We start from the raw sequence: 21,350 nt of genomic DNA, 5'->3' as shown, positions 1-21,350 counted from the left end.
CTACAATATCAAGGAACAACAAATTACATCTGAAAGGCAACCATACAGCAGAATGGGAAATGGAAAACCAAATACCCAGCTTTCCAGTTTAGTACATTATGCTCCCGTTACCAATTACTCATAAAAGGTGACAGGCTGAGAGCCTGCCAAATAACGCTTTCTACTTAGTATCTCCCTAAATAACCATGCCTAAGCAGAAACAACACAAACTATCCAACATATCTTACCTCAAAATATGATTTAGAAGGTCCCATTTAAGTATATTCACAAACACTACTGGCAGAAAGTTTAACTGGTACATCTCACCTATAAATCAATTTGACAATGAGAGCTGTCAATGTTGATGAACTCTGACCTAGTTATTAAACTTCTGGGAGGCTATCCTAAAGAAATTATCTGAATGGCCAGTGCAGACTGATGTGCAAAGAGGTTCCCTGCAGCATTCACTGAGTCCCTGTTGTGTTCCAGGCACAGTGGATACAGCCCCTGCCTTCAAGGAGCTTACCTTATTAAGGGGAAACATAAGGAGATGACAATCCAGGGTGATAAAGGCTATGACAGAGTTATGCAGAGCGCTCTAAGAGATCAGAGAAGAACAGAAGCGGGTACCCAATCCAAAATTGAGAGTGGGTGGCAAATTGGTTTCTTCTGGGTGGTGACACCTGAGTTGAATCCCTAAGAACATAAATGGATTAAGCACATAAGGGGGAGGAGGGCATTTGTGTTACACAAAACATAACGGAAGAGCAAACAAAAGGCCTTACAGAAAAGAACAACTGGCTTTCATGAGTCAGACAAGAAATCCAGCATCACTGTAACCTCAGGATCAAAGAGGGGACTGACAGATATGAGACTGGATAGGTAAGTAGGGCAGTGAACACCATCCTGAGAAAGGTCTTGAGGATACAAGTTACCTTGAGGATATGATATACAAGTGAAAACTTTAAACAAAGGAATGACTTTATTGGATTTGCATGTTTAAAAAGATTTGCATTTTGTACTGCTTCTTTTTAAAATGCAAATCTTGAAAGAGAGAAGAACACTAGTGGTAAGGAAATAAATTTAGGCTCTTGCAGTGATCTAGGTAAGGGCAGCAATGTACAGAATGTAAGGACACAGAACAGACAAATCAGAATTACCAATAATTCAAAGAGTTGGAAATGCTCATTAGTGAGGAATCAGCTAAGTACAGGATGACATACATACCATGGAGTACTACTCAGCCATGAAAAACAGTATTTCCAACATTCTGATGATCTAAGAAAATGATGATAACAAAACATTAAGCTAAAAAAATGAAATTATGATATTTTCTATGGAGAAGTCAACTGTCTAAAATATTAACAATGACTATCTCCAAATGGTTGGTTTATGGTGAGTACAACTGTTTTTTATTTTTTATACTTTCTATTTTTTCCAAAATAAGCATTCATTTATCAAGTATGTAAAGAACACTTCCTATGGACAAGGCATGTGTGCAGGTGCTAGGTACACAATGGTCTACAAAACAGATATGAATCCTGGCCTCGTGAAACTTATAGTCCAGTAAAGTATGTACTATACGTATTATCAGAAGAAATACTCAATTTTAAATTTAAATACAAAAGGGAAGGGAGAGAGGAACTCATTTGTTAGTTTTAATAGATTTTTAGTGGATTCCTTATGATTTTCTATATATGAGATCATGTCATCTATGAATAGTTAACTGTAATTCTTCCTTCCCAATCTGGATGTTTTACTCCATTTTCTTGCCCAAAACCTCCAGAACAATGATGAGTAGAAGGGGCGAAAGCTGACATCTTCGCTTATTCCTGATTTAGGGCAAAAGTCTTTCACAATTAAGTATGATGTCTCCTGTGGGTTTTTCACAGATCGCACTTTATCGGGTTTTGGGAAGTTCTCTTCTATTCCTGGTTTGTTGAGCATTTTTATCATGAAAGGGTGTTAGAATCCATGAAATGTTTTTACTGTGACTGCTGAGATGATTTTGTGGTTTCTGTCCTTTATTCTATTGGCACAGATATGAAATTAATTGATTTTCAGATGCTAAACCAACCTTGCATTCCTGGGATAAATCCTATGTGATCAAGGTGTATCTTTTTTATATGCTGCCTGGATTTGGTTTGCTAGTATTTCACTGAGGATTTCTGTGTCTATATTCGTAAGAGATACTGGTCTGTAGTTTTCTTGCGATGTCTTTGTCTGATTTTTGGAATCAGGGTAATACTGGTCTCATACAATGAATTGGTAAATATTCCTTCCTCTTCTAATTTTTGGAAGAGTTTGTCAAGAATTAGTACTAATTAGTTTTTTAAATGTTTGATAGGATTCACAAGTGAAGCCATCTGGACCTGAGCTTTTCTTGCTGAGTAGTTTGATTATTTATTTATTTATTTATTTATTTAACCAATTCAATCTCTTTACCATTCTATTCAGATTTTCTATTTCTTGAGTCGGTTTCAGTAGTTTGTATCTTTTTAGGAATCTGCCCATTTCATCTAAGTCATCTAATTTATGAGTATACAATTGTTCACAGTATTCCCTTACATTTTCATTTCTGTAAAGTCAGCAGTTTTGTACCTTTTTCATCCCTGATTTTTGTCATGGGTCTTCTCTCTTTTAGTCAATGTAGGTACAATCTTGGCAATTCTGTTCATCTTTTCAAAGAACCATTTTTTTTTTAAACATCTTTGCTGGAGTATAATTGCTTTACAATGTTGTGTTAGTTTCTGCTGTATAACAAAGTGAATCAGCTATACGTATACATATATCCCCATATCCCCTCCCTCTTGTGTCTCCCTCCCACCCTCCCTATCCCACCCCTCTAGGTGGTCACAAAGCACTGAGCTGATTTCCCTGTGCTGTGTGGCTGCTTCCCACTAGCTAGCTATTTTACATTTGGTAGTGTATATATGTCCATGCCACTCTCTCACTTTGTCCCAGCTTACCCTTCCCCCTCCCTGTGTCCTCAAGTCCATTCCAAAGAACCAATTTTCGGTTTGTTGATTTTCACTACTGTTTTTCTATTCTCTTTTTCATTAATTTCCATTCTAATCTGTATTACTTCCTTCATTCTGCCTCTTTTAGATTTAATTTGCTCTTCTTTTCCCAGTGTCTTAAGATCGAAGGTTAGGTAACTGATTTGAGATTTATCTTCATTTTTAATATAAGCGTTTATATCTATATGTTTGTCTCCAAGTACTGCTTTAGCTGCATTCCATAAGTTTTGAAATGTTGTGTCTTTATTTTCCTTCATCTCAAAGTATTTTCTAATTTCCCTTGTGATTTCTGATTTGGCTCATTGGTTATTTAGGAGTCTGTTAATTTCCACATATTTGTGAATTCCCCAAGTTTCTCTCTGTTATTGATTTCCAATCTCATTTCATCGTGGTCAGAGAACATCCTTTACATGATTTAAATCCTTTAAAATGTACTGAGGTTTGTTTTACGGACTAGCATACAGTTTGTCCTGGAGAATGTTCCATGTGCACCTGAGAAAAATGTAGTTTCTGCATGTTCTATAAATGTTCCTTAAGTCTAGTCAACTTATAGTGTTATTCACGTCTTCTATTTCCTTACCAATTTTCTACCTAGTTGTTGCCTCCATTATTTAAAAAAGGGTATTGAAGTCCCCAACTATTACTTTGTTAAGCAGTTCATAATTATTGAAGGATGCTACATTAGTTTCCTATTGCCACTGTAACAAATTACTACAAGCTTAGTGGCCTAAAACAACATAAATGTATTATTACCTTACAGCAGCAGTTCCCAACCTTTTTGGCACCAGGGACCAGTTTCGTGGAAGACAATTTTCCTACGGACCAGTGGGGGGGAAGGGGGGGCTGGTTCAGGCGGGAATGAGAGCGATGGGGAGCGACGGGGAGTGACGGGGGGCGACGGGGGGCGACGGAGGGCGACGGGGGGCGATGGGGAGCGGCGGGGAGCGACGGGGAGCGATGGGGAGTGATGGGGGGCGGCAGATGAAGCTTCGCTTCCTGGCCTGCTGCTCACCTCCTGCTGTGCGGCCCAGCTCCTAACAGGCCGGGGACCCCTGCCCTATAGTCCTGAAAGTCAGAAGTCTAAAATGGGCGTATAAAGGCAGCATTTCTTCTAGAGACTCCAAGGGAGAATCCTTTTCGTTGTCCTTCCCATCTTCTAGAGGCTGCTAGCATTCTCTGGCTTGTGGCCACATCACTCCAATCTCTGTTTCCACTGTCACACTGTCTTCTGTCTGACTCTGACTCTGACTCTTCCTCCACATTCCTCTTATAAGGACCAGTGTGATTATACTGGGCCCACCCAGATGATCAGGGATACTTTCTCCATCTCAAGATCTTTAACTTAATCATATCTATAAAGTCCCTTTTGCCATATAAGGTAGCATTCACAAGTTCTAAAGATGAGGATATAGACATATTTGGGGGCCACTCTTCAGCCTACCACAAACATTAATTGAAACACACTGCTGAATCAAGTCCTAGTTTATTCCATGTCACTGAGCTCATCAGGGTCAATATAAACCAAGCACTCTTTAGCCCTACTTTTGATATATGAACTTGTGCTCTTCGGGCATTCTTTACCTATTTAATTACTACTACATCAGTCATTTTTAGTTTTTTCTATCTATATTTTCCTCATATTTTATGAAATTATTTCAAGTGATCATGTTGAATATGTAGGACTGAAGCAAAAAACTGTAAATAAGATACACCTTTTTATAGCACAGGCTTTTGAGCCAAAACAGAGCTTGGTTTTAATCTTTGTCAGGCTGTTTTATTATCTATAAAATAGGAGATTTAATAGTTATCTGTAGAAGGCTGCTGCAAAGATTAAATAAAATAATGTATGAAACAATACGGAAAATAGATGGGAGGAATGGTAACTGAGGAGGAGCTCAATAAATACTTACAAAAGGCTGTTATGGTCTACAAAGGGATAAAAAGTTGGAGCGTAGAGGAAAGGAAAGAGAAGTTGTCAAGTCAGCCAATTAACTACCTGGTCATTGTGATACGTGACACCAAATAATCTTTGACAAATAGCCTAAGAGGTACTCTGAATGTTATCCAGACAAAAACTTCAATATGAGGTGGGATGCAAGAGAAATCAGCTCCATAAGACCCTTTTATCTTAACCCATGGTAACTTAACAGAAAGAGTATGGACTTGGAAGTCAGACTGACGAAGTCCAAAGCATTCAGTTACAAGCTTGCCATGTGACACTGAGCCAATCACAGTTCCACGAAAGCCTGTTTTCTCGCCTATGAAGTAGAATTTATGTCATTCACCTCAGAAGGCTGTACTGAGAATTGAGAAAAATATGCTCTGTAAATCTCCTGACACAGTGTATGACACTTAGCAAGAACTCAACAAAATACCTCATTATTATTAATAATTACATGACACGAACAAGTTATTTTAACATCTCTAAAACCCCTGCTGTATAATTTGAGATAATGTCCTAATATATGAAAATCCCTGAAACCAGGCTGAAGATACACTCGGTACTTGATGGACCTCAGTTTCTGCTGCCTCCCCAATCCCTCTGTGCTTGACAGAACAGTGGCTCCCCAAAGATGCCCACATCCTGACTTCCAGAACCGGAGAATGTTAAGTTGCAGGCAAAGGAGAATTAGTGGTGGCAGAGAAAACTAAGTTTCCTGATCAGCCGACCTTAAAATGGGGAGATCATCCTGGATTATCCAGGCGAGCCCAATATAATCACAAAGGACCTTACAGATGGATGAGAAAAGCAGGAGAGAGAGAACCGCAGAGAAGGCAGTGTGAACAGATTCAGCCAGTCTGATGTTGCTAGCTCAGAAGCCTTGAGTCTGGTTACACACAGTCTCAGTGTTTGTCACTGAAACCTCACAGGAAGTCTGGGTCGTAGGTAGTTTCATGCCTGTTTTAACAAACTAAAGCACTGGCGTTTAGAGAGGTGAAGGCATGTGCCCAGATCCAGAAACTCTTAAGCAGCCCAGGGAGACTTGCCACAGGTCTGACTGAGTCCCACACCGCCAGGATGTACACGCCTGGCACACCTGCCTGAGAAATGGAGGATCTCCCCTCAAAATCAGCAGCCAGAAACTCAAGTAAAAGGAGAACAGCCTTTTTCAGTTTTCCTTCACCGAAGCGTCCTGAGATAATGAATTCATTGCCCTAATGCACAGAAGAAGAAACTGAGACCAGCTGACCATTCGTTCTACAGACATCTCCTGGGCGCCAACCATCTCCCGGGCACTGCACTCAGCACTAGAGAAGGAACTGAAGCTAAGAAGGCAGATCTCCTGTCTGTAAGGAACTGGGATTCTCGCGGGAGAAATAACTGCCAACGAATCATTATAATCTGGAGTGTGATAAACACAACCACGGCTGGAAAGAGGAGGGGCTGTACTGGGCACTGGGAATGAACACGGAGGGGGAGGCGGAGGAGGACGACGGGGACAGGGACCACACGCCAGGCAGCCAGGCCTGGGCTCCGCGGCGCGGCCTCGGTCTCACGCGGCGGAAGGGGCTCGAGCAGGCACACTCTGCAGCCTGGTCTCCTCCTCCTCCACCACCACGTCAGGAACCCCCCCGGGGACGACACGGGGCTCCTGGGCTTCCACAGAGCCCCGCGTGATCGTCTCTGTACAGCCCTCACCACCTCACAACATGAATGTCTTCTAATTTGGCTGCTTCCCCACTGGGCTGAAAACTCTTTAAGCAGGAATGAAGGATTACCAGCCCTGTGTCCCAGCACCGAGCCCAGCCTAAGACTCGATCCCTGATGAATACACCCTCCGGGGTCCAGCGGAGACAACACCGGAGAAATACACACCTTGCCGGCCTCCTCGTAAGGGTCTTCCTGGAAGCTGGGCAGTGGATTCCCGAGAGCCTGAGAGCCTGCAGCGTGATGGGCAGACCGCGCGGACCCCCAAAGCCGACAGCACTACTTTCTGTCCCGCACCCTCTGTGGGAAGGAACGTGGGGCCCGGAACCGCAAAGACCAGCAGCCAGGAATCCACGCACCGTCCGGGGGTCGGCTCCGCGCTGCGTCCCCGCCTCCCGTGCTGGGTTCCTCTGCCGGCCAAGGGCCCCGGGGCGGAGGGGGCTGACAGTGAGGACCTGCGACCTGCCAGGCGCAGGACACAGACCCTCTCGCGCTCACTTTATACATGAAGAGACCTAAGCCCAGAGAGCTCATTACTACCAAGAGTCACGCACCCATGTAGCATATACGGAGCACAACCCTAACGGGGGTGAAAAGGAAACTAGAAGAAAGTACAATACAGAAAATAACCAATTACTGTGTTCAGTTACATGACTTCGATGTTTCTGCCCCCTTGTCCCCCACGCCACTGCAGACCACGTAAACAGGGCGGGCAGCCCTGGCTCCTCAGGTGCTCCGCACTGATGGCATCAATACACTAAGCGAGGGGCCGTGAGCCACAGAGCGGACAGATCCCTGTCTCTGACCAAGAGTCCATCACTGAGGTACAATTTCCTCAACAGTACTTTTCACACTTAAAAAAACAACAAAAAGTAAAATTCATGGAGCAAATCAAAATCGTATGAGGCACCTCAGGACCTGGAAGACAAAAGCCCAGGGGGAAGGAGACGTGCTCGCCTTCCCCGTTCTCACCAGACCGGGACTCCCTGCAGAACCGTGAACTGCTCTGAGACACAGAACTTTAAAACCACTCTTTTTGGATTCTAGAGAAAGGATAGAGCAAAACTTTGTGCTGCTTCTGATAAACAATGAGATGGTTTGGCGACAAACAGACAAACTGCTCACCAGCAAGCTTACAACTGACGTAACTAAAAGTCTGATAGACTTAGTCATCAGAGACACTTAACCTGATTTAATCTGCACCTTTATGCCAGCGCCACTGCTCTCTGCCGTGATGCGTGTGGTTTCCTTCTCAGTGTCCACACCACCTTGACCACAGTCAGGTGGTCTTTCCTAACGACACAGTCTTCCTGAGAAAGGGCTCACTCTCTCATAAAACCCATTTGTCACTGTTGTAATGAAGTCTCTTTTGGAATAAATTCAAGCAATAAATTACCTAAAGAAAACTGCAAAGAAATAAATCAGTTCTGAGACAATCAAAGGAGTAAAATTTCAAGATTTTTCGCCCACCTGATTGGTGCTGGAGTTCTGCCTTCCAGCTGAGACTACAGGGGTGAACGTGATGTCAGACCAGAGCAGGGCCTGTGCTAAAGCCTGCATGTGAAGGCTCTGCCTTGAGATGCTTTCATCAAGAAAAAGGTAACTTTTTTACCATGACAAGAAAAAAACCCTCAGGAGTTCTACAAAATTATTTTTTCTCAGTACTGCTTTGTATATTGTGCATATTATGTTTTAAAGACTCTCATCTTGCAAATAAGGACCTCAACAAATTGGCAAGTCACAAGAGATCGACATCCGAAAGATCTGTAAGAGAAATAAATAGTCTGTGATACAAAGAGCTAACAGTTATGAATGCGTTCATCAAAGAGCTTTGTGCCCGTATGTGGACAGCACTGGTAAGCGGAGATAAGGCCCGGTCCCTACTCTCTACTAGCTGAGAGCAGGGAAGGGCAGCAGGTTACAGCCCAGGGCCAGAGCCAGCATACTGCCTGTTTCTATAAACAGTGTTGTCAGAACACTACCACACTCGCTCGCTTACATATTGTGTATGGCTGCTTTTCTGCTACAACAGCAGGGTTGAGTAGAACATACAGCCCACAAAATATTTACTATTGAGCATTTTACAGAAAAAGTTTGCTAGCCCTAGGCTTAGAGTTTAACATGAAGACAATGGTGATACACCTACAGAAACATATCCGTTTTCTGGCTCTGTCTGGTGAAAGGCCTAGAAGCCATGACATGCCAGCAGCCCAGATTGTGGTTTTTAAACACCATTCCACACTAAAAGAAACCAGGGAACCTTGGAAGAAATGGCCAATTCCAGAGCTGGGGCAGAGCAAGTACAAGATGAGCCTGGAACAAAATGCTGTTAGAAAGTTTAAAAAAAAAAAAAAAAAACTCAAAAAATGTATGGAATGAGCCTGTCAATAGGACCCAGGAGTCAGGGTAAAGGGCTCCCAATGGCCAAATCTGGAACAAATTAAGCATCAACTTATATAGTGACAGTAAAGGACTACAACCAATTGAGTTACAGAAGAATCCGTGAATGTACACCGACAGCTGATGGAGGGAAGGAGAGAGGAAAAGAAAGAAGGAAAGAAAAAAATGAAAATGTTCCCTTTCAGCAGAAGGTCAACCAATAAATGTAGATGGAATATCTCAGTTAGAAAATTACAATTTTACAACCATCATAGTAATAATTAATTCAGGTAAGAAACATTAATGGATACTAAAATTTGTGAGGGAGAGTTTAATAAGGAGTATTTACATAGTCTCAAAGCATCTCCCCACAAAAGTACTAATTAATTACAAAAGGAAAATGGTAACTTTACAGTGGAGAAAACTGACACCACCTACACCAGTGATCAAGCTTAACGTCATCAATAACGGGATAAAGTGACACCGACCCTGTGTGCCTCCTGATATGATGTACTGAGGAAGACACACCACCACCTCAGTGGAACTCCTGCCTAAAGAGTGCACAACATGAATCTAAATTTAAGGAAACATCAGACAACCCAAACTGAGAGATATTCTACAAAATCCTGGCCTGTGCAATATTCAAACATGCATGCCACAAAAGGCAACGGAAGGCAGAGGAGCTGTTAGCGCAGGGAGATCATCTCGGTGCTTTGTGACCACCTAGAGGGGTGGGATAGGGAGGGTGGGAGGGAGGGAGATGCAAGAGGGAAGAGATATGGGAACATATGTATATGTATAACTGATTCACTTTGTTATAAAGCAGAAACTAACACACCATTGTAAAGCAATTATACTCCAATAAAGATGTTAAAAAAAAAAAAGAAAAGAAAAGCCTTGACAACTAAAAGCAATGTGTGGTCTTGAACTGGGTCCTATAAAACAGGGGTCCCCAGCCCCCGGGCCACGGACCAGTAGCGGTCCGTGGCCTCTTAGGAACCAGGCTGCACAGCAGGAGGTGAGTGGCGGGCGGGCAGGCGAACGAGTGAAGCTTCATCTGTATTTACAGCCACTCCCCATCACTTACATTATCGCCTGAGCTCCACCTCCTGTCAGATCAGCGGCAGCATTAGACTCTCATAGGAGAGCGACCCTACGGTGAACTGCGCATGTGAGGGATCTAGGTTGCTCGCTCCTTATGAGAATCTATCTAATGCCTGATGATCTGAGGTGGAGCTGAGTGGCTGCAAATACAGATTATCATTAGCAGAGAGGTCTGACTGCACAGAGACCATAATAAATCAAGTGCTTGCAGGCTCATATCAGTGAGTGGCAAGTGACAATTAAGCTGCATCTTGCAGAGTAGAGTGGACATAAGCAACACACTTCGGGTGTCACTGTCTCCCATCACCCCAAATGGGACCATCTAGTTGCAGGAAAACAAGCTCAGGGCTCCCACTGATTCTGCATTATGGTGAGCTGTAAAATTATTTCATTATATATTACAACGTAATAATAATAGAGGTAAAGTGCACAGTAAATGTAACGTGGGTGAATCATCCCAAAACCATCCCCCGCACCCCAGGTCCATGGAAAACTTGTCTTCACGAAACCAGTCCCTGGTACCAAAAAGGTTGGGGACCGCTGCTATAAAAGACAAAACGGGAACAGCCAGCAAGAGTAGCACATGGACTGCAGGTTAGATAATAAAAGTACCGAAACGATGACTAACTTCTGTCATCACTGTTATCTGCAACTGCAGTTATGTAAGAGACAGCTCTTAGTCTCAGGAAATACACACCAAGGTACTCAAGTATTTAGGGGTAAAGGGGAGATAACACACACACCTTACTCTCAAATGAGTCATGAAAATACACAGACACAGAGAGAATGGCAAAGCCAATGTGGGAAAATGTAAACAATTGGTGAATCCAGACAAGTGGGTATACAGGGCTTCTTAGCACTGTTCTTTTAACTCTTCCGTAAGTTTAAAGTTGTTTCGAAATAAAAATTTTAAGGCCAGGAAAAAAAAAACAGGAGGGGGAGAGGAAAGGAGAAGACAGATCAATACCTACAACATGCCATGGCACGTAGGAATATGAAGAAGTTATGGAAACATGGGAGACGGAAATGAATAACCTGGAGGAGTCAGACAGTTTATCCATCCCTGCCCAAGTCCTTCGCCCGGCCTTCGCAGCGATGTCTGCATCCAGCTAGTCCTCTCTGAAAAAGCCTCCTCCAGAAAGCCTATCTTGGTCCTGAGATGAGAGAGGTTGCTCTCTGAGCCCCTAAAACCGGCCTTCTTTTATCACAGCGCTTAACACACTCTTAAAATTGTTCCCCCACATGTTTATCTCCCCCGTTGGATTACAAATTCCTTGATAAAAAATGAGGACGAGGAGGAGGAGGAGAATGGCAGGAACAGCAGCTACTTGCCCTGCACTTACTAAATGTCAGGCATGACACTAAACAGCTCTGCACACATATCTCATTTAAACCTCAAAAAACTTCAAAGGGGATTTATTAATTCTTTATCGCCATTTCTCCATCACAGAAACTGAGGCTGAGAGGGGTCCATGTATCCAAAGTCACAACACAGAGAAGGAGAAGTGGCAGAGCTCAGATGTGAACTCAAGTCTGTCTGATTTAAAATTATTTCCTTAACCACTCTCGCCTGAGTCTTTAGTTAGCTGTGGCTTGCACATAGGAAGCAAACAAAAGGTGAGAGGGATTTTTCTAAGCATTTCACTTCCATTTGTGTTCGCTGAGCACACCCAACCAGAGAGCAAGGGACAAGGGTGGCAAAAGGTGGCAGGAGAAAGCCAGCCCTAAAAAAATTACCAGCAGATAGTCCACTGCACTGGTAGGTGACCAAGAGTTGATGTATGAAATTCAGATAGAAAAAATAACATATATTGGATGTAAAAATATATTCTAATTTTAAAAATTTTAGTAAAATTAAACAAATACATAATCACTGTCATTTTACCCTAATGACATGTGCAGAGAGGGGAACACAGGCTCAGAGAAGTAACTGGCCCAGAACAAACAGTTCAATTTAGCAGTGCAGATACTCAACAAATATTAAATAAATAAATGGAATGAAAGAAACCTCAGTATAAATTTTTGAATTCCTATGGACTCAATCCAGTATTCAGCTCTGCTAAAATTACTAAAAGTAGAATCATGGCTTTGTCCAAAGTTCCCCATGGTTTTGTACCTGGTACTGATCAAGTCGCTTGGCCCACTCAAGTCAGTAGACAAGGGAAGGCAAGAGGAAGCAGCAATTTCCACACCAGCTGACAAAGCTTTTGTTGCTATTGCTTGCTTCCTTACACAAATCAAAGAATTTGACTTTTATACTCCAATGCAAGTAACTGTCAGAACTATAATTTTCCCCAACAAAATAAACAGATTACAATGGCCGGTAGCCATAAATCAGACTAACTTAATACTTTCCTTAAAAAAAATTTCAATTCAATGCTTCTGAAATATTTTTTCTTTAGGGCACAGTAAACCCTATAATGTAAGTAAACCCTATAACGTAAGTTAGCTGCATGACCTTGAACAAGCTATGCATCTCCCTCACCTCCATTTCTTTAGCTGTAGAATGAGAACCACCGAACGACTTCCCAAGGCCCCAGGATTAAAGGAGGTATCGTGTGGAAAAGAACCTGCAGCAGTGCCAGGCACAACTTAGGCACAAAACAGAAACAGGCCATAATGGTTTGCAAGCGCTGGCTACACAGTATGCCTCTTAAAATGTCAGAAATATGAAAGGTTAATATCAGTACGTGAATTTCAAAAGCAATGCAAGCTTGTTGATGGATCAAGACTAACACTGATTCAGGAGAAGCTACCTGTGTGGAGGAAGAGGGTGGCCTGGCTATGTGGAGCGCCATCTAGTGGAAGAAGAATAGAGCACAAGTGGCACAAGTAACTGAAGTAGAGCGGGGGAGAATAAGGAAAAATGACGAGGATGAAAACTGTCCCTTCTCCCTCCTCCTCTCCATTACAATTTCTCCATGGGAGCTTGAACCAACAGTGACCCCAAGTGTAAGATTCATATCAAACACAGAGATCAAAAAGGGTGCTCTCACACACTCACGCTCTTTATCATACCAAGGAAGAACATCAATAATATGCCAGAACACCTTTTAAAGTCCTTAAAATAGCAGTAGGGGCTGATTGGTGAAAAATTATGGAAATGTAAAAAATTATGGAAATTTAAAGCTTACCAATTCAGAGTAAGATACCTTGTGCTTGTGGAGAGAGGCTGCTGAGTGTCCAGACATGTTTTAAGATGTGCAGTCATAAATCTGTTTATGGAAGCCTCATTTGTTAATGGAAGCTTCAGGTGCTGCGTCTTGAATAGCATAATAAAAATCACTTAGAGTTGCTGCTAATTTTGTACATGATATTAATGAAAGAGGCTTCCTAAAGAATGAGTTTCCCCTTCAGTATCTCCAGGATTGGAAAACTAAAATCATTCTAAAACATAAAATTAACCTGAGGAATGAAACTGGATGACTTATGTATTAAGTTCTTATTATATACTTTACTCTGCAAAGTGCTGCCAGTACGCACACATCTGCCTCAGGTAATGTCTGTCTAGCACTTATTGCGTGTCAGACACTGTACTTACCTCACACCTAACACAACCACCCCACAAAGCAGGTATAAGGTCTCCAACTTTAAAAATGAGAAGCTGAGGCTCCGAGAAGTTAAGTAACTGGCACAGGGTTACAGACTAGAAAGTTGTCGCCTCCCATAATCCCGCGGCCCTTTTAGAAGCTCTTCCCTGTGAAGTAACGCCGCTCCCCATGGAAACGCATCCACCAGACTTTCTGCGCTGCCCGTGGTCACACAGCTCGTACCCCACGTGGTCGCACCACTGTCTGCCCCTCTGTGCAATCGGCTCTGCTCACAGATGACCAGTCCGATGCCGGGCAGTGCATTTTAAGAGTTGCATGACAGAGATCTTCCCAGGGGAGTCAACATGAAAACCCAGCCACAACGAAAGCTCCCACCTCTGCCTGGAGCTCGCAGGTAAGCTATGTGGTACAGCGCCCTGGAGATGGGCAGATACAGATCTGAATCCCGGCTTACCACTGGTTAGCTGTCTGAATCTTAGGCAAATTATTTAACCTTCCTGCCCTCAGTTTTCTCACCTACAAAATAAGGTAAAATGATTTACTCTTTTAAGACAACTGTTAGAAAAATTAAATGAAATAATGCACATAAAGCATCTAACCCAGAAAAGGTTCTTGATTAACAGTAACTATGATTATTAACAATTGCAATCAAGTATATTCAAACACCACCCCCCTTCAGAAGGCCAAAACCATTATCTGTGGGAATATGTTCTTGTATGTTCTAGGCACTTTTTTTTTCTTTTATGAGCTTATTTTTAGAAGATGGAGAATTTTTAAACATACCATAAACTGACTATAAATCCCTGATATCATACCAATTGTGTCTGTGATAGAGTATTAAAATACCAATACAAAGAGCCCTGTGCCTCTGAGAGATTCCTTCAAGACAGACAGAGCTTTATCAAGAGATGACTAATTTTCAATACAGAAAGTTTTCTATTTTCTCCTTGACTACTGAAATATACATAATTAAAAATCTTTACCTTGAATGCTTACTGAACACTGAAAAGTACTGCCGGAGAACACAGGAAAAAAAGGAGCTTGCCTTTTTTGGTAAAACACATTTTCAGGAACCTCTTTTAAAAATTCATCATCACAAATGGAAATTCCTAACTGGCTTCTACTACAATGAAACTCTTATTTAAAAACAAACAACAATGTTGGGTTCCACCCCTTTGCCTCTTAAAGTATCCTATCAAAACACTGCAGACTTGATTTAAAAGTTCAGCCTGACTGCTTAAAGCTGCATACCTAGACTGGGCAAGTTACTTTACCCTTTTGAGCCTCAGATGCCTCACTGGAAAAAATAAAGGAGGCGGGCAGGGTTAAAACCACCTACCTTGCAAGAGCTTGTGGGGATGAGAGACAATGCATAGGAAGCACATGGCACAGAGGCCCTCGATTTGGCAGCTTTTATTATAATCATTATTCCAATGCTAAGGAACACTCTACTTCTATTTTTTGATGAAGCATAAAAACCATTCTATCTCCACTCAGGGGGAACGATGACAATAAGCAACGGGTCTTGTGATATCCAAGTTGCTGCTGGCATTCCATCTGTGACCCCAATTGCTCCTTGGGCTTTGGGTGTCTATCTGGCACCTGAGATTGAAGATTAACTCCTTCAGGTAAGAAGGCTTATTCGGCAAGTGATGAGGGCCTCCAAATTTCTGGTTTAATCCTTTCATAAGAAATCTCATTAGGAGTTTAGGGAAGGAGAGCTAACTGTATTACAGTGCACTGGCTAATAAGTTCCTCAAGAAAGAATAAAAGTAAATAAGCATCTGATTCAAAGCAGATCTGATAACATCTTCTCATTACCTCCTGAGAAGGACCCCTACTGTTCCACCACGTGTACAGAGCCCTGGGATGTTCTTCTGCTTGTTTAACACTGCATTTCACTTAGAACTTCCTTTCATTTCTGTCTGCAGAGCTGTTGGTGACTTCCTCCTACCGCCAACTCAGGGGCTCTAAAGTGGTAAAGAGCCAAGCCTTTAATGACTGCCAAACTCCAAATATACTTTCTAACTCTTCTACCATTATGAGAATTAAAACACAACACTGAAACGAAGACTGGAGTTTGCCAGGGATACGTACCAAGAATTACATGAGGTGCTGAAGACGCAAAGACATGTAAGACCAAGCTCTGCCTCCCAAGCATCCCACACTCTCCCAGGGAAGACAAAGAGATCCAATCAGTACAGTGTGATGACTATCACCCCATCAGAGACTTAGGCAGCGGCTGCTTTGGGACCTGAAAATAGGCACTCTAACCCATTTGCGGGGGAGGTAAGTGGTCAGAGGAGATACCTACAGCAGACATTGGAAGGATAAAGTATAACAACGGATGCTACATAACCCATCTTTCAATTCCGGCACTGGCTAGGGAGAAAAGAACAAACTGCTCATAAGAGGCCAGAGTTTGAATCCCCCTTCTGTCATTACTAACTGTACCATCAGAGCTTGACCCTTTATACGTCCAAGGGTCAGTGTGATATGGTAAAGAACAATGGGCTTGGAGAAGAACAAAGCTTGAACCTCCACTTGGACATTTTATAAGTATGTCACTCTGGGTGACTCAACTTTATTGTTGGAGTCTTGGTTTCTACAAGTGAAATATTAGGCTAATAGCCTCTACATTTCTGGGCTGTTCCCAGTATTGAGATTATAGACCTTACCGGGCACAGAGAAGCACCTTGAAAATGTTCCTAGACTGAGAGTTAAATCTAAACTGCCTGTCACTAAATATTTCAAAAGAATAGCTGAAGGCTAATAAGACATTCCTTAGGAAAGGAGAGGGCATCTATAAACTTAAAGCTCACTCTCAGTCTAATGCAGAGAGAGCACATTCCTCAAGAGCAGAGACTGTTTTTCCCTCTCTACCTTCAGGACCAGCACAAATGCCCCGCGTGGCAGGTTCTCAACTAAACCTGCTACTAACGTCCAGATACCAAAACACGGCAACTGACAATCACTGGATCCCTTTGAATCATAACACACTATAAAAAATTCAGAAATGGTTTATCTAAAAATGTGAGTCATGCATCCATTTTCTTACAAAAAACAAAACCTGATAACCCTAAGAAAAACTATTAAAAACTTAAATAACCACATCCTTCTCTGGATGAAGCAGAGAATCACACGCTATGACATGAAGGCACCACGGCTAAATATAACTCTGCAATTTTCATTCTCATTCTTCTCTCTTACTTTAAACGCCTGACAACACGCAAGCAATCAAAAAAATTTACAAAAAGGATCCCCCAAAATGAAACTCTTAAGCCACTGAGTTTTGTTGAACAAAGAGATGCACTTAAGGCAAAATAATGATCCTTCCTTTATACATGTTTACCCCTCACACATATCCTGAGTAATGCTAAGAGTCCTATTATTAGAGAAATTTATGTAATATGAAAAACACTTATTTATCTCGACCTGAATAGACCACCATAATCTGGAATCCTTTGCTCCACTTCCTCTTGTAACCAACCACTAAATATAACTTGGCAGTGAACCAGCCACCAATCCATATATTACATCAGATAATTAAAAATACAGGGCTATGTAATCTTATTTAATGGTTAGTTGGCTTGGATTGAAAAACATCCAAAGCAATACCAGAGAACTGGATTAAATTACAATGCGTAAGACATTTCTGAAGATGTTTTTTATTAAGAGTCAGCACATCCCCTACTAGCAAATATAATATAAAACATGCAATGCTACTTTCATCTCCAATTAACCTCCTTGGCAAGAAACTGCAATGTCAACTCACTCTATAGGCTGTGGTGTTTGGGGGGGGGGCGGAGGGGGCGATTAAAAAAAGTCTATTTTATTTGATTCGGTTTAACATCAAGTAAACATTACCCATTACTATTGGCAAAGAAACAAAAGCATTCGATATTTGAGGGGTGGGGGGAAGGAAAATCAGTTATCCTGAGAAAACAGAAATAAAACTCAGGAACTAATGTCCACTAAGAAACACAAGCCTGGAAAGTGTAAAAGCCGACCTATGTTAGCAGAGAAGCATACATCTTGATGTGATCCCAGCTCAAGTTCTTACTTAAGGATTATTAGGAAAAAAAGTAATTCAGCTAGGAAGTTGAACATGTTTACAAATGCTGAATTTTTAAAAAAATGACCACACCTCATTTATCAACTGTTTCATTATCATAGTGTGTTGATTACTGAAGTCATATATTGGTCTCCAGAGAGCTTTAATTCAAAAATGCCTCTTGACCTGAGCACTAAAATCCTGTAGGATAAATCTACCGTGAATGTTTGTTTCTTCAAAGAAGACCACTAGACAAGCACAGAAACAAACTTTTTAACAAAATCAACAGGAAGTTGACACGAAATAAGCATATTAGTTATATCGATTTCTGCAGGTAAATTAGCATGTGTGAAGTGTTTCAGAGCCATCTTTTGGGGAAGGCATAAGTAGGGAGAACAAGCACCTTATGAGACCAAACACCTGAGTTCAGATTAACCTATCTCAGTTACCTACGAGCTCCCATAGCTGAGATCCTCAGCTCCCTCCCCTGAAAAATGGAGACATCAAAGGCTGCCTCACCAGCGAGCAAGTGTGAGAACCCAAGTAGACAGCACGTGCCTGAAAGAGTCTCAGAAACTTTAGAACACTATGCAAACAAAGGTACTGTTAGCATTTGGAGATGTTAACCATCACGTCTATCTATTACACGCCACTCCATAATAAAACAGAGGTGTGCACTGCTGACTCATCAGCACTGTACAAGTTAGTGACCGAAGTCGGATTCCAGTATCAAGATTCAGAATAACATCTGAAAAACCAGGTACCTCCTTTAGATGCAAACAGTCAAAAATACAGGTAAAAAAGAAGAAAAATGCTCTCAATAGCCACTCACAAGATGATTATCAGATTTAAAATCAAAGTTTCCTAATAGCCAATTCAGATTTAAGACACTATGTTTTAGAAATGCACCTGTAATTCTGAAGTTACGTAACAGAGCATTATTAATATTTTAAATGATAGGGTTCTGCATTCCAGATACCAGCCTGTGATTTAAGGGGAAAACATTTTAGTCTGAAATAATCTAAATTAACAGTAATAAGAGCACCTGAGCAGTATCTCTTTCTTCCTCCACATAACTGTTCAATGTGAGAAGCGTACTTCTTGTAAGAACTACATTTTTGATGGAAAAGTAAGGTAATCCGGTTTAAGGTCTTAAAAAAAAACACTAAATGGCAACACTGTCCAAGATCTGTTTCAAATCACTGGAGGCAATTACCACAGGTAAAAACACAGAAACCAAAAGAATTTTGAATGTATTAGAATGAATGTACTGCAGCAACCTGGCACAGAAAAATAATTCTGACTTTTAAAATAAAATAACTTACTACACTTTTGTTAAACTGCTTCCTTAATTGAGTACAACGTAACTTTGATTCAGCTTCTTTATTAAGAAAAGTGCACTCGTTCTACAATCCAGAATATTTCTAACGCCAGTGATCTCACACAATGTACAAAGAAATATCTTTCAAAGAGATGACAGCCCAGCAGGCAACAAAAGATATATGTAAATCACAAAGAGCAAGGAGTACAAACCTAACTGTTGGGCTGTTCGGAAGAGCATGGCAATAAAACTTAAAATTCTCTTACTTTAATGCATGCCCGTTACTTCTTCACAACCCCTTGTTATTAAAGAAATAAAAATAAGCCTACAATTAAAATTAAATGGGGAAGCTCTGTGAACCAATCTCCGTTCAACAAATTAAATATAAAGCTTAAATTCTTGGAGACAGTGAGTCTCTCCACCACCACCCTCAGTCAACAACACGCACACCCTACTCGGAAGAAGTGGTTGCAACGCGCAAATACCGGAGGTCGCTGTTTTAAAATATAGATTATCTATACACAAGTAGAATATGTCTGCCTCATCTTTCACTTCCAACAATAAAAGAGCCAGGGCCAGCATTAAGACCCGCAGACCCGCCTGAGTCAGGAAGCACAGACTGTCAAGGCACAGTGAGTGATTCAGGCAAAAGGCAACAGATCAGACCAGATAATGTGTCTGCCAACACCCAGAGAAACAGCAGACCAGTGGCTCCCAAACCCAGCTTTCTCTGAGACACGTATTCCCAGATCCAGGAGGAATAAAGGGCTGCTCCCGGGAAGGCAGGCTTAATTTACCGTCCATCCCAGAAGATTACTCAGGGAAGCCTGAGGAGGAACAAGCCTGGGAACACTGTCCTGGGCCCGCCCGCCTCCATACGCCCCCGTACCCCCTGCACCCCGTGGCCTGCTCACACCCTGAGCTGGCCGGAGTAGTGCTAAGATGGCACAGGCAGCAGAGACTCCGCGGCCGGCGTTCCGAATCCCCAGCCAGCCCCCAAGGAGGGCGGCCCAGCCAGAGCCTCCCAAAGAGACGACAGGCAAGCCAAGAAGCGGGCTCCGGTGTGGGCCTCTTCTCCCCTAATGGCCCTCGAGGGCCAGCCGGCAAGGCTTGGCATGAGCTGCCCACCCCCAGGGAGGGCGGCTAGAGCCTGGACCCGGGACAAAGAGGGGATGCGACAGGAAACGGGTCTCTGCCACTGGGACCGCTGGCCCTGCTCCTCCAAAGAGCTTGGGGTCTGACCCCAAACCTCCTCCAAAGGTCCTCAAACTTCACCAACAATCCAAGCACCTGCTCCCTTCACCTCTTCTGCATTCGATCCCCTCAAATCCTTCCATTTCCCTCCAGCTTGCTCCAGTTCCTTCCCTCCAGACAAGCCAAACGCTCTAGTTCCCCGAGTCCCCCGCCCCACTCTCCCCCTCCAATGAGATCATTCAACCCCGCCCCGACGAAGCCCCCAGATGTTCGCCGTCCCCCACCCAGAAGTTTCCCTTGGGTACCCTCGAGGCCCCAAAGGTTTCCTTCAAGTCCTAGCCAAACGCCTCAGCCTCCTTCCTTCCCGAGTCTCCCCAACGCGCACACACACCTCGGCGCTCCCCAGGTGTCCCGTACGCTCCCAGGTCCCTCCCCGAACGCCCCCAGGTTGCGACCTGGGTCCCCTCCAGTCGCCCCGAGGGCGACGGGCAGCCAGCCCCACGCTCCCGCCTTGCCCCCCGGTCCCGACCCTCCCGGTCCCCGGCCCCCTGGCCCGCCGCTCCCGGGTCCCCAACGGCCGCGGGCGCCAGTTAACGGCCGGCCGGCGCGCGCCCCTACCTTGGTTCACCAGCCGCAGGGCGTGCGTGAAGGAGGGGTCCAGGGAGTCCTTCTCCGCCATCAGCTCCGGCAGGTACTTCTCCTCCATGCTCGCCTGCCGCCCGGGCCCGGGACGCGGACTCGAGGCGGGCGGGCAGCGCCGGCCACGCAACCCCCGACCCCGCCCGCGCCCTAGCGGCGCGGAACCCGGGCCGGACGCCGCGGCCGGGCGGTCGGCCTGGCGGCGGCGGCGGCGGCAGCGGCGACGGCGACGGCGGCGCCGCGAGGCGGGAAGCGGCCGCGCAGCCCCGGTCCCCAGGGGGCGGCCGCTGCCTCCCGGACGCGGCCCCCGCGCTCCCGCCACGGGCCGGCGCGGTCAGGCGGGCCCTCCGGCCGGGCCGGCGGCACACTTTGCGAGCCTGAGGCAGTCCCGGGCGAGCCCAGCCAGCCGGCGCCAGCGCCGACCTCGGCCACCACCCGCACGCCGCGCGCCGCCCCGCGC

General features: G+C 43.8%; 1 protein-coding gene across 4 annotated transcripts in view; it reads right to left on the bottom strand.

Moving 5' to 3' along the window:
• The window catches only part of KHDRBS3 (KH RNA binding domain containing, signal transduction associated 3), a 165,469-nt gene extending 144,409 nt beyond the window's left edge, over positions 1-21,060 (bottom strand). For all 4 annotated transcript variants that reach the window (XM_061171428.1, XM_061171426.1, XM_061171427.1 and 1 more), the window contains exon 1: positions 20,870-21,060. In XM_061171428.1, coding sequence (XP_061027411.1) covers positions 20,870-20,957 — 88 coding nt within the window. In that variant the 5' untranslated portion in view covers positions 20,958-21,060. The remainder of the gene's footprint in view (positions 1-20,869) is intronic.
• Between the last annotated feature and the right edge of the window lie 290 nt (positions 21,061-21,350).

The sequence above is a fragment of the Eubalaena glacialis genome, chromosome 17, assembly GCF_028564815.1.
Source record: "Eubalaena glacialis isolate mEubGla1 chromosome 17, mEubGla1.1.hap2.+ XY, whole genome shotgun sequence".
Lineage (NCBI taxonomy): Eukaryota > Metazoa > Chordata > Mammalia > Artiodactyla > Balaenidae > Eubalaena > Eubalaena glacialis.
The sequence above is the reverse complement of the archived record's forward strand: the minus strand, read 5'-3'. Positions and strand labels throughout refer to the sequence as shown.